The sequence below is a fragment of the Maniola jurtina genome, chromosome 25 (genome assembly GCF_905333055.1).
Source record: "Maniola jurtina chromosome 25, ilManJurt1.1, whole genome shotgun sequence".
NCBI lineage: Eukaryota > Metazoa > Arthropoda > Insecta > Lepidoptera > Nymphalidae > Maniola > Maniola jurtina.
Window position 1 is genome coordinate 3,990,938 of NC_060053.1, and position 18,569 is coordinate 4,009,506.

General features: G+C 37.2%; 1 protein-coding gene across 2 annotated transcripts in view; it reads left to right on the forward strand.

The window, feature by feature from the left end:
* LOC123878001 (irregular chiasm C-roughest protein-like) overlaps positions 1–18,569 on the forward strand; it is a 173,462-nt gene that overhangs the window by 143,143 nt on the left and 11,750 nt on the right. For both annotated transcript variants that reach the window (XM_045924977.1, XM_045924978.1), the window contains 8 exons: positions 686–809; positions 4,194–4,339; positions 8,100–8,253; positions 13,805–14,043; positions 15,115–15,285; positions 16,200–16,315; positions 17,396–17,532; positions 18,180–18,353. In XM_045924977.1, the coding sequence (XP_045780933.1) occupies positions 686–809; positions 4,194–4,339; positions 8,100–8,253; positions 13,805–14,043; positions 15,115–15,285; positions 16,200–16,315; positions 17,396–17,532; positions 18,180–18,353 (1,261 nt within the window). The remainder of the gene's footprint in view (positions 1–685; positions 810–4,193; positions 4,340–8,099; positions 8,254–13,804; positions 14,044–15,114; positions 15,286–16,199; positions 16,316–17,395; positions 17,533–18,179; positions 18,354–18,569) is intronic.

The following is an 18,569-nucleotide window of genomic DNA, read 5'->3' on the forward strand; positions in this document are numbered from 1 at the left end:
AAACAACTGGATGGATTTGGTTGAGGAATGTAGATATACTCTACCCTGAATTAACGTAGTTACTTTTTATACCGAAAAATCAAAGAATTCCCACGGGATTTTGGAAAACCTAACTCGACGCGGAGTCGCAGCTCGTAAAACTTGTTTTGTTTATCTGACAAAGTATGGGGAAATCATAGACGATTCATATGCTCGCCTGAACTTTCTACGAAATAAAGCTAAAAACTTAACAATAAATTTATTTATTTTATTAACCCCCGACCCAAAAAGAGGGGTGTTATAAGTTTGACGTGTGTATCTGTGTACCTGTCTGTGTCATCGTAGCTCCTAAACTAATGAACCGATTTTAATTTAGTTTTTTTTTGTTTGAAAGGTGGCTTGATCGAGAGTGTTCTTAGCTATAATCCAAGAAGCGGTTCAGCCGTTTGAAAGTTATCAGCTCTTTTCTAGTTACTGCAACCTTCACTTGTCAGGGTGTTATAAATTTTTAATTTACACTTGTTAAATACTAAATCAACTCAGTTTCGTGCGGATTTCGAATTTTCGCTTTCGGCAATCAATATCTCTGTAGGTATAGTATCTCTGGGTTATCTGAAGGGGATTAAGAAGGTTCTCCGCTCACAAGGTTATTATCGATCGCTCGATCAATAAGATCTACAATATTCTAAAGAATTGTTTGTTTCAGCGCGTGGGCCGGACGCCAAACCTGACGCTAACCGTGGACACACACACTTCAGGGCGGTACCTTTGTAAGGCGAGCGTTGAGGGATACCCTGAAATCGAGACTGAGGCGTCTATATTTATCAAAGGTGAGAAACAGGAACGGAAGTTTTAAGAGGGGTCTCACCGTCACTCGCTTCATACAAACGTAGTTCCAATTTCATTTGAATATTAAGCAACCAAAGTCCATGAAATTTTGCAGACATATTCTAGAATCTAGAAACTAATATCTATGTCTGTGGTTTTCCAGATTTCTGTTAAAATATTCGGTTTCAAAGTTACGCGGTCTTAAAAATTTACATACAAATCTTTGAGCCCCTTTAATCTTAAAACTACATATTTTTACTACAGATATTAGTTTCTAGAATATGTCTGCAAAATTTCATGGACTTTGGTTGCTTAATATTCAAATGAAATCGGAACTACGATTGTATGAAGCGAGTGACGGAGAGAGCCCTGTTAATGACGGTTTATTTTTAGGCGTTTGACGGCCTTCGTGGCGCAGTGGTAAGCTCTGTGGTCTTATTAGTGGGAGGTCCCGGGTTTGATTCCCGGCTGGGGTTTGGAATCTTATAATTTCTAAATTGGTCTGGTCTGGTGGTAAGCTTCGGCCGTGGCTAGTTACCACCCTGGGCAAGTCGTATCGCCTAGCGATTTAGCGTTCCGGTGCGATGCCGTGTAAAAACCGAAGGATGGCCTCCGCTTCCATCTTTATCACTTACCACCAGGTGAGATGGCAGTCAAGGGCTAACTTAGTATCTGAATTTTTAAAAAAGGCCACTGTAAAGTTGGGTTTATTGATAGACTGGCTAATTCATGCGAGCTTATTTCGGTTATACACCCTAAAACAGCCACCATAGGGTGTATACTCGGAAATATGAATGAATGAATTAAATATGCTTCATTGTACACCAGAAGAGAAACTAACAGATTTGCTCCTTTTTTGCGCAAAGGATCATACAAAATAGGTATGATATAGGCAAAAATTGCAGTGGGTGCTAACTAAATGAGTCAACAACCAATCACAAACGAAACTATGTTTTCGAATTGAAATTTCGAATGTTTTTTGAAAACACTTTCGAATTGAACTTCGAATGTTTTTTGAAAACACTTTCGAATTGAACTTCGAATGTTTTTTGAAAACATGTTAGTTGATGTGAATGATGGGTTGATGGTGTCTCAAAATGGTTAACACCCCCTGAAATTTTTTGTCTCTGTCATTTGTATGGGCTTACGTAACAGAGAGAGACCCCTATACTAACTTCTTTCCGTGGACAGAGAATAGTAGCCACTATCATATAGAATAACAAAATAAACCCATGTTCAATTTCTGTCATGGGGAATTGGAGCGAACTAAATGACTTGGATCTTCGTTCCTAAACTTGCCAATCGTACCGTAAAGCCCTGGACAAATAAGACGAACAACGGCAAAGTGTGTTCAATCTATTTTTGTATATACTTCTAACTAAATTTTTACGTTTTTTGGTATTTACATATGGCATGTTATATTTCACTCTATTGCCTATTAAGTATTTTGCTTTTTCTTTTACTCCATTCGTGTTATTTACGCATTGTTTCAATCAGCCTGCCCTCATTACCAAAGGTTAACTGGTAGAGTATGCTCTAGGTATTAAATTCGCCTAAGTACGTTTTATTTCTAAAGCAAGTTATTCCGCGAAGTCTTCGTACAGTTATACAGGATCATTCTACATACATTAAGTATAAGAAAGCTCAGTCATTCAGCGGGCGATGGAATGAGCTATGCTCGAAGTAGAATGATCGGAATGACTAACACAGCCTTCGATTTAAGAGCTAACTTGTTTCGAAAAAAATCTAGGAGCTGCGTTAGACATACCGCTTCGTATCACGCTTCCATCTTCTCTGCATTATCACTTACCAGCAGATGAAACCGCGGTTAAGAGCTCACTTGTATCAAAATAAATAAATATATCTGGGAGCTGCATTAGACATACCGCTGTCACGCTTTGTATGACCAAGGCTTAATAATATAAGGCGAAACTAGGCCACCCTATTTCGGAATTGTAATACACTTATTGAATACAAATATCATTGGCATTTAAGGAAATGGAATCTAGGACAAATTAACCACATTTCCTTTCCACATTCGTGAAAAAAACGTTTTTATTCGGGTATTTCTAAAGAGGCAATATAATTGGGACCATTTCTTTCACATTTCTTTCTTTAAAAAATGCCCACCTCGATTTACTATTTATTTTCAATCACAATATCGATATGACTTTGATATTATTTATTCAAGACAACAAATACTTTTTACATTTTTTATAATTTATGTTTGTAAGATCTGAAAAATAACAAAAAGCCCGTAAAATACGCCTACTTAAAATGTTACATATATTTTGTATATTTCACAATAAGTTAATTAGTAATGTAAGGATTATTGAAAAACTTTTAAAAATCCTTGATAAATATTATAATACAAAGCGGTGGCTGTTATATCTATGATTCTATACTATTATAAAGATAAATCATTTGTTTTTGTTTGTTCGTTATTGATAAACTCATTAAAAAATTAGAAAGATGTTTTTATCCAGAACTAACATGAGCTATATAGGTACCTATTATAATATTATGTATACGTAGATAGGTATATCGAATTTCACGGATCAACTAATCAATACTTATATTATAAATGCGAAAGTGTGTCTGTCTGTCTGTCTGCTACCTTTTCATGGCCCAACAGTTTAACCGATTTTGATGAAATTCGGTACAGAGTTAGCTTACATCCCGGGGAAGAACATAGGTTACCTTTTATCCCGGAAAATCAAAGAGTTCCCGCGGGATTCTTAAAGGCCCATCCGTGTAACCGATTTGTATGAAATTTGGTACCAAGGTAGCTTTCGTCCATGTAATTGACATAGGCAACTTTTTGTCCCGGGAAATTAAACAGTTCCCACGGGATCTTTAAACACCTAAATCCACGCGGACGAAGTCGCGGGCATCCTCTAGTATAAACTATTTTAATCTGATCAAATTAAAACTATGCTAACCATTAAAATGAGTAAACATGAGAACCTCTTATATAAAACAACTTTAATAGAAAGTAAAATTTCATCAACTCAACACAAAAGCTGAAATTGATGAGTTGAAAGTTAATAACATTGATGTTAATACTGATTTATTAGACCTAGAATAATTTATGAGTATTCTTGATTTAATAAATAAATTGATTAGAATTGAAGAAGATTATGTTTCCAAAAGGTTTCCAACAGTTAAAGTAATTATTGTAATATTAGGTGTATTCGGTATCCAATCATGTTAGTGATAATAACCGGGACTTAACGTGTTGTCCGAAGCACTGAGGACACGAACAGTCAAATACGGACCTCCTCAGTCGGTCACCCATCCAGTTACCGACTTGGGTCAACGTTGCTTAACAATCGCAGTCGATTGATATGCATTGTCACAACTAAGTCACACGTACTTTGTTTTAGGTCCGCCAAAAATCATTTCCAATCACACACAGTTTGGGTCTCAAGGTGACACAGTCAACATAGAGTGCGCAGCGTTCTCCATACCAAGAATAGACACCATCATCTGGACTTATGAAGACAAAGAAATTGACACGGTCCACGATCATGTAAGTTTATAAACCATTTATGCATTGAACCTAGTTGGCATACATACAAGTTCGCTATTTTGAATTCGGCTTTAAATTCTATTTGAGTTTGAAACCGTAGAAAAATAAATCATTAAGGTGGAAGCCACGGGCCTGCCCGCGAAATTCAAATTTAATTTGGTTTTTCGCAATTTGTAAACTAATACGACAACGTAAGCTTATGATATTTTAACTGTGACAATGGCAGTATCATCCTCACAGGTTTATATAAAAATCTTTACTTGAAAGGGTCCAGTTTAAGAAATTAATTCTAGTATCGACTAATTTGTGAGAATAGTCGATACTAGAATTAATGATTATATTATTAAATTTGAATTTCGCGGGCAGGACCGTCTCATGCCCCTTAATAATTTTGAACTCAAATATCTTACAATGTACATTGATACATGTTTATCTTTGGCCACTAAAACGAGTTTTTTTCAAAATAGCGGACTTTTAGGTATTTCAGGCTCCATACAAAGATGTTCAAACCCTAAAATGCTCTCTTGACATTTCAATCGATAGACGTTGGGGTCCCAAAAAGTGTTAGAATAGCGACCCCACACCGGAAAGCGTTGGATGACCCACCACTAGGTCAGACGACATCAAACGGATAGCCGCTAAATTCAGGCACTGCAAGACAGTGGCGTTGTGTGACTGTGCAGTCAGCAACAAAGTTAGGTTTGCATCCGCCCATAGTTGCTTGTACTTAACGGGCGCTAGCTTTGTTGCTGACTGTACAAGAGACCATGTCCAGTTGAGAACTTCGGCTGAAGACGATGACGACGATGATTACATTTCGAATTAAGTCACTTATTGCCACTTCAGCTTCGCACCGCGTTGAGCTTTGTTGGTTATTCTGGTTCTCCTACGTAACTCCTCATTTTAGATTTGATCACGTAGAAAAACCCCGAGCGAAGCATTGTGTGACTGAGATTATATGTGAGGTCTATAGTTAGCAACCATATCTCAGAACCCTTTTTTTTTTAAAGAATATTTTTTTTTAAGAATTTTTTAAATATCTCGTGGTGAGATGCAGTTAGAGAGAAAGGATGACACGCATAAATACATAAACTGTCAACATCACTATTTTAGGTTCCACCCGCAAACGAGTTATCGCTTCGATGAAGCGGGCTCTTAAGAAGTTTTATTTGTTTTTTTTTTTTTTTAAAGAATATTAGCCATGTTAAATGACTAATATTCCCTTTCCTCTCCAACTAAGCGTCAGGCTTGTGCTAGGAGTAGGTACGACAATAGTGCAACGGACGGGGTTTGAACCATCGACCTTTCGGTTTTCAGTCCACTCCTTTACCGGTTGAGCTATTGAGGCTCTAGCATGACTTATCAAATTTTGATTTCCAATATTAAAAATACGAATTGAATGATAAATTAACACGTTTACTGCGGGTACAATTTTGGCTATCTATAAGCAGGTGCGTTACGAGGCAGAAATCACTGCGTATTGGTTTTTGCGTTAGATCGGAAAGCGATGTAAGGCACCTCGTATGCTAAGATTATTTTGAACATCTAGATTTTTATGAATTTTAGTGACCAATAAAATTTAATCAAATCAATCGATAAATTAATGTTTCTTTAGTATGTAATCCGCCCCGCCTAAAGATATTTTAAAATTTTACCTAGAAAATAAGTAAAAAACTTTTACGAGTTGTTTCTCATGTCGTACCGCACATAATGATAAAAAAATACGAGGTGATCTTGATCACGTATCGCACTTAATTCTTAAATATCGATAAAAAAATAGGGCTGGGAAATGAAATAATAAAAAGTATCGAGAAATGTTTTAATCAAAAAAAAAAGAATTTTAATGTTTTTCATTGAATTTAGATACAAAGCTTTATTGCACATTTGACAGAAACTCTTAAATTTTTTTGTTTTTTTTTCTGCTTCTCTGCTTGATAATAGTTTTCTATGTTTTTCGTAACAACCAACGCATCTTTTACTTTTATTCCCGATTGAATATTTATGTGTATTTGAAATATTAGGACACGGTTCTGCATTCGTCAAACTTTCAGTAAAATTATTAATAATATCTTCGAGAAACTTTTTTTTGGTTATTTTTTTTTTCGTTTTTCATATTAAAAACAACCCAAGCGTTTGTTGCGGCTGTTCCAAAAATTATTTCCATCATCAGTTTTCGGTACCATTTTAAACGGATTTTTGAAGATCATTCTTAAAAGATAGTTCTAACATTCTTCTTGATCTTTTCCTGTGCGCGGTCAAGTTAAAATTCATATTCAAGGGTAATTATTACGTTCGTTACTTGTTAAAACAAACCCAACACTAGTCATAATTCATCGACTCAACGCGTCCGAGATGCTTAGAGATTTAATGCATCTCGTACCGCACCAAAAGTAAAATTTTGCTGTTCTGTCGGTCTGAGGTGGAAAAAATCTCTTACGATTTTATTATAAATCTGAGTAGGTTAGAAGTCATTATATAGGCCTACATTAGTCTTTTCATTCTAAAATGTAAAAATGTACGAAAAAATTGCTTCGCAAAAACGAGACGACACACGTTTTTAGCTCCCGCACTGAATGGCAGTATCGTATCAGATCTAATCCACCGCGTAACGCAGTGAACGTGTTAACTAATTACGTATACGCATTGGGACAGAAAATTGATACCGTTGGTACATGATAGGTTGATATGAGTTGCTGTAATTAAGTTATTAGACAAGGGTAATTTGTAACAATGGTAATCAATATTGAAAGGGATGATTAATACGGTGGCTAAATCTTGACCTGATTTCGGGCTTGTAAAATATTCATCAAGGAAAATTAATATTTGAACGGGTGGGATGCTACTTTTGTCCGTGTACATATAGCTAGGCGGGTTGCGAAGCTGAAGTGGTAATGGGCAGGGTTCAGTTCGTAAAATTTATAGACCTTGGGGTCCGAAGGTGCTAGAATGGCGAACCCGCATTGCAAGACCTCCCTATAGGTGTGGTGCAAGTCCGTGGCGTATGAAATTTCCTATAAGAAACCTATGCCCAGCAATGGACGTCTAACGGTTGTCGATAATTAGTAATTGGAGAATATTGTGTAACCTAAGTGGTGATACCACTTGCGCTACGAATGTAGGCCATTTGATTGCCTTATCCAATGTGGCCTACTGAAAAGAAAGAAAAAAAATGTTTATTTTTGAAAGCTGTGCCACACATTACCAAGTTATACCTAAGGGTTTGATTATCCCGATGCTTCTAATACTTGAGCATTAAAACCAAAAGAACTCAAGAAGAAGAAGTGAGGAATAAACTGTACCATGTGTGACACAACCCAAGCAAAGGTCCCAACTCAGCATAAATGTTGTTATTAATTGTCTTTCTTTCTTCTCTCTGGGCTGGTTTCCGCACTTAAACGTTTCCGTCTGTTGTGCGTGCGTTGCCCCTCCTCGCCAAAGTCTTCAATCAGCCATCCAAGCTTGCTCCAGAAGCCGAGTAGACCGCCCAGGTTGTCGAGGGCTTCATGAAGTGAGGTTGGGGATCCCAAATGGCGCACTCGTTGTTCTGCCACGCCCGTGCACTCTAGGAGCACGTGCGTCGGTGTTTCGTCGACCTTCATGCAGGCCCTGCACAGAAGACTGTCGGTGACACCTATAACGAAGAGGTGTTTGCTTAGCTATTATGAGTCCCACCACCTTCCTAAGTTTATCTAAATCATGGTGATAAGTAATCACCATATCTACTAAGGTCACATTTAATTCAAATCTCATCTCTATGCAGGATTACTTGTTCCGAGAAGACTTACAAGCGGGTGGCATCGTCAATTCCACACTGACCATTCGTGAGAGCCAGTCCAGACACTTCGGCGTTTACAAATGCAACGTCTCTAATGACTATGGGAGTGATACCTTGGAGATCGTCCTGAGGCCCACCAGTGAGTATGGGATTGCTTATAATTTGATAATATCATGTTTCATTGTTGGTATCTTAGTATTTTAATGTATCACTATAGAATTTGATGTATCTATGTTATTATTAAGTTATTACTATTATTTTACTAACTGATGCCTGCGACTTCGTTTATTGTGCATTTAGGTTTTTAAAATCCTGTAGAAACTAAATACCTAATGTTTAAATTACTACTATTATGCTAAAATTGCGGAATCAGCGAGAAAAATTTCCCGTTAATTTCCCTCTTTGATCTTCCAGGTTAAAAAGTAGCTTATGTTACTCTCCAGGTCTTTAACTACGAGTATATCCATGCAAAAAAAGGACAAAACCATTAAACAAATATACTTTCGCATTTATAATATGGGTGGTAATATCTGTATCGTAGATCATTATTGATTTTTTGAAGTAAGAACCTCTTTGGGTGCGTTGAGTGATTTTGGTATGGGTAAATTCTTTGATTTAAGATCGTTCTAGGAGTGTCAATAAACTAAACTAATGTTAATTTACAAATTATGAACGTTTAATTTTTGATACTACAATTAATTTGAAAATCCAAGAAAACTACTTCCATTTGATGATAGTTTTAAGTTTTCATGTCTGTCAGCAGTCCCCAATAACTGCCAATTTTTTTTACTAAAAAATAGGTGTATTTTTAATGTTACTATTAATTTTCAAAATAATCACCCACCGTCTTGTGAGATATTTGACAGGTGTTTATTTGGTTTACATCCAAAATAATTTAAAATTATAATGAATTTTAAAACCATGTTATGGGTGCTGTAAAATAGCTGAACGAAGCCTACAAACAAGGCTATTTAGGTCTATTTCACTTTGAATTGACAGGGTTTCGAATTTTCGATACTCTTTTATCAACGTTGTCGATACGTACAAACTTGTACTAAGCCTTCAGGTAGGGGATATTGTATGCGAATAAATTATAATATTGATGTCACATTTGGTTAGTGTGCTAGGCCTTTCATTCACGGTGACTTGTTATGCAGATTGAGGTAATTGTGATATACCTACCTATCATGATTGAATATTATAATATTGGAATTGCAATACGAATACCTAAATTTCGTATGCGACTGGGCTTAGTTGTGATGAAATCAGAGCTGTGCTTTTAGTTTAATACTAGCTGATGCCCGCAGCTTCGCCCGCGTGGATTGGTCAGATCCCCTGCAGCATCAGGATTCAGGAGTTGGACTCCAAATTTTTTATGAAACAATGTCGCAAAGTTCCTCTATCGATTAAAAAAGAAGTGACGCAAATCGGTTCAGAAATCTCGGAGATTTCGGTGTACATAGGTAGAAAAACACAACTACCTTTTTGAAAGTCGGTTAAAAAAGTAGCCTATGTTACTCCCTGGTCAATTCTCTACTTGTCTGTGAAAATCCCGTCAAAATCGGTTCAGCCGTTCCCAAGATTAGCCTTTTCAAACAGACAGACAGACAGACAGACAGACAAAAATTTTAAAAACGTGTGATTTAGTTATAGTATCATTCAAATAATATTTCGAAATTACAGACAGACACTCCAATTTTATTTATTAATATAGATGGAGAGTACATTACCTTTTTTCATATTTAGTAATGTCCTAAATGATGTAAAAGGCCGTAAGTCGTTTAGCACCTCAATGATCATATTCGCGTGGCACGGTTATGCACATGCGTTATGTGTGTGTGGCGTGTTTATAGAAAAAGGTCATAAGTGCGACAAGTTAATGCAATATTTTCGCGGAATTGCTACTGGAATTCTGAGGCCAACCATACCTAACTAGTATATTGAATGTTTGAAAAGAGCAACTGCCGTGTTTCTTGCTCGGCAGGTACTTCTCGGTAGGAAGAATATTCAGATCCAGGCAGCGGTAGATGCATTTGACTATTCCTATGTTACATTTGCTATTTCTATGTTATACATTTGCTAATTGGTTTTCCATGGACTTACACAATTATAATGCATGCATACATTTTGAGAACTCACTCACCACATTAGCTCTATATGTCAACTGTAATGTCAACGGTTCACCCTTAAATTAAAGTCTAAAATTGTACTTTTAACATGACAGATTAGACTTAGCAAGAAACAGTTAAAAATTATTTTGCTATAATCCGTCAACAGAAAAAATCTGTATGGTCAAACATGCAGTTATAAGCTAAGCACCGCTTACCTCCCCAACCAAGCAATAAAGCCAAGTTCCCAAGCAAGCACTGCCACCACCACTCACATGCACCACCACACAAGACTTTTCCACTACTCTCGACGCACGTTTCGCCCCGACACCGGAGCATCCTCAGGAGATTTCGACTTTACAATGCTGTATTGTCAAGATAGATTAGACTTAATTTGGTGAGCGAGTTCCCAAAATGGATGCACTAAAAAAGTTTCCCAGGGATATGTTGACTTTTCCGCTCTCACAGATGTCTAATTCTGTTTCCCCGCTCAAAAATTCACTGTGTTTTCCAATTGGAAACTTCTGGGAAATATTTATAAATATATCGGCAAGGAACTTTTTCAATCGGGCTGCAGATTTAAGTTGAACGCTTGAAATCAGAACGTATTTTTAGTTTTAAAATCTAAAAGTTTATTCCGCGATTGTGTATTACCCTCGGGACTCCCGGCGCCATTGTATAACTTTTATTGCACCGAGATATAAATCTTTCCTTTGTGACTTTCAAGATTTTTGTATCATACATTGTGTATATACTACTTAACATATTTCAAAAATCCCATCTTCTTCACTGAGATTTTTGTATTTTTATTATTTTTAGGGTTCCGTACCTCAAAAGGAAAAACGAAACCCTTATTACCCGTTACCCTTTGTTGTCTGTCTGTCTGTCCGGCTGTCGTGTCTGTCAAGAAAACCTATAGGGTACTTCCCGTTGACCTAGAATCATGAAATTTGGAAGGTAGGTAGAGTCTTATAACACAAGTAAAGGAAAAATCCGAAAACTTGAATTTGTGTTTAGGTATGGTTAACCATACCTAACCACAAATTCAATGGTTAGGTATGGTTAACCATACATAACCCAAAAAAAATGGTTAACAAAATTACATATAGATGGCGCAAACCATTATTAACTTGCAGAGCTCTACATAAAGGTGTTAGGTATATCTTGTACGATGGTACGGAACCCTTCGTGTGTGAGTCCGACTCGTGCTTGACCGGATTTTTCTCTTGAGCAAACACTGGATGTCACTCCTCAAATCAAATTGATTCTTGATTTCTACTTTAGTCTTTGAGTCTCTTTATCTATCACTTTTTATCTTTGTTACAATAAGTACTAGCCGATGCCCTCGACTTCGCCCGCGTGGATTTAGGTTTTTCGAAATCCCGTGGGAACTCTTTGATTTGCGGAGATAAAAAGTAGCCTATGTGCTAATCCAGGATATTATCTATCTCCATTGCAAATTTCAGCCAAATCCGTCTAGGAGTTTTTGCGTGAAGGAGTAACAAACATACACACACACTCACACATACACACAAACTTTCGCCTTTATAATATTAGTGTGATGTGATAGTGTGATAAGTGAGTAGGATGCTGCGGTAGTGTGATGATGTCACAAGTTGACGAATCACTGAGCTCCCGCACCGCCACACTACCGAGTACTATTTGGCTATGAATTATGCCTCTCCTCTTCAAAAAAAAACTCTTTCATTCAAAGAAATGTTTCAGATTGAGTATTAGGTACAAATCGCTTCCATCAAATTCAAATTCAAAATATTTTTATTCAATTAGACTTTTACAAGTACTTTTGAATCGTCGAGAGCATCTACCACTGGTTCGGAGTGTCTTTCCTACCGAGAAGAACCAGCAAGAAACTCGGCGGTTGCTCTTTCATCTCATATATACCTGTCTATGATTTGCTACTTTATATTTCTTATTAACTCTACATTATTCTATCAATACCTATAAGTATAGGTAAATGAATTCAAACAATGTCAACCTAATATATCACTAATATACCGATCAAGGTTTTCGTCGCCTTCGTTAAACGCGGTCGTAAAAACGGAATACATCTTTGGGAATAGTTCGTAGACATCAGGGGCATAAGTATTACACCCTAGACGTTCATGGGGACCCATTAAGGGTCCAACGACCACACATTATCGTAAATGTATTGTCGTTTTAACTTTACGCCCGGCGCATAAAAGGAGGCATCTGTCACTATCTGCCTTCAAGATATTTGTGTATTTTTCGACCGACACATTTTTTAGGTTAATAACTTCCTATATTTATTCCATATCCCTGAAATTTCTCAACGTTTTCTTCACATTTTTAACAAAAAGAGGGGTGTTATAAGTTTGACGTGTGTATCTGTGTATCTGTATGTGGCATCGTAGCTCGTAAACTAATGAACCGATTTTAATTTAGTTTTTTTTGGTTTCAAAGGTGGCTTGATCGAGAGTGTTCTTAGCTAATCCAAGAAAATCGGTTCAGCCGTTTGAAAGTTATCAGCTCTTTTCTAGTTACTGTAACCTTTATTTGTCGGGGGTGTTATAAATTTTTATTTACACTTGTTCAGTAAAACATTAAGTTTCGCTTCGAAAATATCAGTGTATTTTTCGACCGTCACATTTTTAGTTTAATAACTTCCTACATTTGTCGCACATTTAAAAATATTTCAAGACCTTTTTCTTCGTATTTTTTGGTAATAGGTTAAGCCTTTGTACGTGGGATACAATAAATTACGTGTTTGTATTTTATGATATCCCTCGTATAAGTTATAAATACAGGTACTCACTTGAAATATAATATCCTGGGATTAAACAAAATAAACTAAACAAATTGATGAGGGTCTATGGGAACTTTGAAAGCACATTTGTCGCTTTTGTTTTCATATTGACTTATTTATCATTCTGTTTTGTAAAATACAATCTATGAATATTTTTATAAACTATCTTCTAGGTAAACGCGTCCCATTTACAGCGCATTCACACAGGCTGCGTAAGCGTAGGCGTAGCGCGTACCATTGCGTTGTAATGTATAGAACAGTATGAAAAATGGCAAACCGCTCGCGTGGCGTGAACGTTCACGTAAGCGTAATGCGTACAATATGTCTACGGATTCTCGCGCGTCACTACGCACGTGTCACGTGTACGTGCTGCATATGCAATTGGTGTGAATCGGCCTTAAATCCACATCATCACTTTCCATCAGTTGTGATTGTGGTCAAGCGCTTGCCTAAAATGAATTTAAAAAAAACAAAATTAAGTTTCAAGCTAGGTCTTTATACACAAATCACTTGCATTTGGTTCAATTGATTACCTAGCCTTATAACTTCAGCTAATCAACTTCGTATATGAAACTTAATAACTTGTTCGCACAGGCTGCGTAAGCGTTGCGTACGCGTAGACGTAGCGTTGGAATGTATGGAACTGTATGAAACATAGCACACCGCTTGCGTAAAGCGTGGACGTTTGCATAACCCGGTGTGTTAGGGGTTTACGCGCGTCATCACACACGTGTCACGCGTACGTGCTGCATACGCATTTGGTGTGAATTGGCCTTAAGTGCTCCATTTATTTTTAGAAACGTTTCCCCTACTGCTGATCCTGTTTGGAGTGACATCGGGTACCATAATGGTGGCAGCTGTAATAATGCTAGTGATCCTATGTCAGAGGAAGCAAAGAAAGAATAAACAAGCGCAAGTAACAGAGAAGCCAGATGTCACTGTTACTGCTGAGGAACTTTTCAAGGAAAACGATAGAAATTCTAATATAAGCGATCTGAAACTGGAACTTCGACAAGCGAATGGCAGTTGCGAAATCGTAAGTACTGATTTTATTGCATTTTCTCGTATTGACAATGGACTTCAACTTAGTTCTTTATAAATGAAACTTCAATGTAGAGACTATTTCATCTCTGTTAGTTAAGTATTACTCCACTAACTTATGGCCGCGACTTTGTCCGAGTGGATTTCAACCCCTATTTTACCCCCCTAGGGGTCGAATATTCAATAAGTAAGAGCCTCGATAGCTCAACGGTTGAAGAGCGGACTGAATTCCGAAAGGTCGGCGGTTCAAACCCCACCCGTTGCACTATTGTCGTACCCACTCCTGGCACAAGCTTAACGCTTAATTGGAGGGGAAAGGGGGGTATTAGTCATGATTAGCATGACTAATATTCTTTAAAAAAAAAACCTTTTTTACTGGATGTCTACGTCACAATAGCTATCTACATCGCAGCACGATCCGCCCAGGAATTCGAACTGTACGTTGATAGATCAGTCAGTCACCTTTTCCTTTTAGAAGATAAATATTGTCTATTAAGAGGGCTCTCTCCGTCACTCGTTTCATACAATCGTAGTTCCAATTTCATTTGAATATTAAGCAACCAAAGTCCATGAAATTTTGCAGACATATTCTAGAAACTAATATCTATGTCTGTGGTTTTCCAGATTTCTGTTTAAATATTCGGTTTCAAAGTTACGCGGTCTTAAAAATTTTCATACAAATCTTTGAGCCCCTGTAATTTTAAAACTACATATTTTTAGAAAAATCTAAAACACCACAGACACAGGTATTAGTTTCTAGAATATGTCTGCAAAATTTCATGGACTTTGGTTGCTTAATATTCAAATGAAATTGGAACTACGATTGTATGAAACGAGTGACGGAGAGACCCCTCTTAATAATTGTTCCAAATAAAGTAGATACTTTTCATAATTAAACAGAGTAGGTACCTATTATCTTTTTCCTCTTTTATTTTATTTTACATCTGTTTTGATGCTCACTCAATTAACACATTTGGGAACAAAAGAAAAAATATGTTCCCAATCATTGTTCTGAAAGCCTTCGTCTAAAAAAAAAGGATCGCCGCTAACGATTCTCCGTTTACAGGATTATTCAAACACTGGATCGGATAGTACATTATGTTCTAACGCCAAATTGGGGAGCGGCATCCCCTTGGCCGGGTCCGTGCCGATGTCTGCGATAAATCAATCCAACGCCTACCAACCCTATAGGTATAGTAATGATTATACCGATCCTGCTTACGTGGACTGTTATAAGGTGAGCTTTTTTTTATATTTTAACTAGCTGACGCCTGTGACTTCATCCGCGTGGATTTACATTTTTCAAAACCCCGCGGGAACTCTTTGATTTTCTGGGATAGAAAGTAGCCTATGTGGTTAATCCAGGGTATAATCTATCTCCATTCCAAATTTCAGCCAAATCCGACCAGTAGTTTTTGCGTGATTGAGTAACAGACATCCAAACATCCACACTTTAAAATTTATAATATTATTAGGATTCATCATAGGCAAGCGCTTGGCCACAATCACACCTGATGTAAAGTGATGATGTGGCCTAAGATGGGACGCGTTTACCTAGGAGATGCCTATCAATACTACTACTATACTATAAATAGGTATAAGCGAATTACACAAATCTAAGTAGATTATTATTGTAATTCGCTTATACCTATCTATACTTCAGCTACTAGCTGAAATGACAATGGACAGAGCATATAGTGAGGAAAACCGAAAGCCGTTGGGGGTCCCAAGGTGCGAGAATGGAGACCTAAAAATATAAAAAAACTAGATCATGCCCGCGACTCCGTCCGCGTGGATTTAGGTTTATTTTGAAATCCCGGGGGAACTCTTTGCTTTTCCGGGATAAAAAGTTGGCGAAGTTAATTTCCGGGACGTAAGCTACCTCTGTACCAAATTTCATATAAATCGGTTTAACGGATAAATTCTTAAGAGTACCGTAGGAACTGTTTGATTTTACGGGATAAAAAGTAGCCTATGTCCGTCCCCGGGATGTAAGCTAACACTGTACCAAATTTCATTAAAATCGGTTCAGCGGTTGAGCAGTGAAAACGTAGCAGACAGACAGACACACTTTCGCATTTATAATATTATAAAGTATGGATAGAAATGAGCACGACAGTAAAATGTTAGTAATGTTTTGTTTTTATGTAGGTGAATGGTTTTACTAATGGCTACCAAACCTACGTGCACTACGGACATGACTACACACCGGGTTCTTTGAGAGTACAGTCGCCTACACTAGGAAGCGAGAAACTTACACCTAACAGGTGGGTATAATCCGTAAAAACCGGCCAAGTGCGAGTCAGACTCGCGCACCGAGGGTTCGGGTCTCCTTTCAGAATGAGAAGGGTTTAGGCCATAGTCTGCACGCTGCCAATGCGCATTGGCAGACTTCACACACCTTTGAGAACATGCAGAACTCTCAAGCATGCAGGTTTCCTCACGATGTTTTCCTTCACCGTTAAAGCAAGTGCCGGCCCACTACTATTTAATTACTTAAAACGCACATAACTTAAAAGTGAGTGGTGCCCGGGATCGAACCCCAGACCTCCGATTACATATTAGATTTTTTTTGTGATGTCTCTTTAATTTTCTGGGACAAAAAGTAGCCTATATCCAACCTCAGGAAACTACCGCTGTACGACAAAATCGGTTAAACGGATGGACACACTTTCGCATTTATAATATCAGTATGGATTTTCTTATCCACAATCTCATGGAAACTTTCTAGAAAGAGCAATCAGTGAGTTGCAAGGCTTCATTTGTAAACTATAATGAAATCCGGTATTTATTTTACCATTAGCAACGTAATTTTTGTTATTCGCGTATATAACTTTGGTTCATTAGGTACCTATGTGAAATTGTTTATAAAAATTTTCGTGGCGTTAATTTACTGATTAAGTTACGCGGGTTACTTTGTGTAAATTTGATTGAGATTTTTCATTTATAAAGGGTATATTAAAATTTACATTATTTCTAGTATATATATAATTGTCATCTTAACATTTATGTTTGTTTATTTGTGTTAGTTGTAAAGAAAAACTGATTATTCCCATTTAGGTAAAAGAACATTTTTTATCCCAGTTTAAAAATAAAATATTATTATAATTCTTCAGTAAGATTTCAATTTTTCTACATTTTAGAAAGCTTGGGTACTTTTTCATATTCGCGTCATAGTTTGAAACTGAAGTTCCTAAGTTTCTTCGAGTTACCTTACTTCTCTTCGAAAATTATTTATTAAGATTTCGCCAGTGTAAGTTTGAAGGTTTAGAGCTATATTAAGTCCTCTTTATACATCGCACAATGAACAGGCATTATGTAACTTAACTTAAAAACACTTTGCCTAGGTCAATAAACGGCAGTTTACCCAGAAGCGTGGACACGCCATCATCAACTCAATACAACGCAAGTAACGGCTCGCAAAGTAACTCTTTACAGCGAGCAACCAAGCGGCCGGACAATAGTAACACATTGCCAAGTGAAGGTAAGACAGCTTTTTATATAATTTTAATTAAATAGAGGATGCCTGCGGCTTCGCCCGCGTGGATTTCGGTTTTTTTAAACCCCGTAGGAACTCTTTGTTTTTCCGGGATAAAAAGTAGCCTATGTCCTTTCCCGGGATGCATCTCAAGTCTGTACCAAGTTTCATTAAAATCGGTTCAGTTATTCGAGCCGTGGTAGCAAACAGACAGACAGAAAGACACACTTTCGCATTTATAATATTCGTATGGATTACGTTCATTAACTTAGGTTGAATAAAGTAATGTTTACAAAAGAAATATTACTAGTAATATCATGCAAAGTAATAGTTTGCAAAGAACAATTAAATGGCGTACAGCAGTAATGATTTGAATAGTATATTGCAAAGCAAAGGTAAGGGGAGGATATTTTTATTTGCTTTTACAACCATCTCAGTTATAGATCTCAATAAATATAATACAACGCAACGGTTCGCAAAGTATGATAATAATAAAAAAAAAGATTCCGACGAATTGAAAACCTCCTCCTGTTTTTGAAGTCGGTTAAAAAAGTTTTAGCGTATCTGTTAAATATTAACATCAATAATATTAGACGTTTTAACGGTTTTTGACCATTAGCAGGCAATCATTTAACTTTATTTCTTACTCCTAGGTGCCAGAGTGCCTAACGGCGGTATAATTCAAGGCGTGGACGTGCGTTATGCGGCCACTTACGGCAATCCGCACTTAAGGACAGGATTAAGCACCGTGCACACTGCGAAGCCTGCTTCGACACCCGCACCGCCACCTTACTCCTCTGTTAGGAATTCTGTTATATTACCGTCAGGTAATGTATCTTCCGCTTTATTAATCTGTATGTATTTATTAACTACAATCAGCTAGTGTGTTAAGCTTTTTTGTTGGACTTCGTCTATGGTGGCGTTTGCTGGCGCGCGTGTTGTGACTTTTTGGAGTGTTTTTTTGTTAGAAGTGGCCGGTTTTTGTGTTCTGCTGGTGTTTATTGGTGGTGGAACTGACTGGGAAGCGCTCTAAAGGGGCGCCG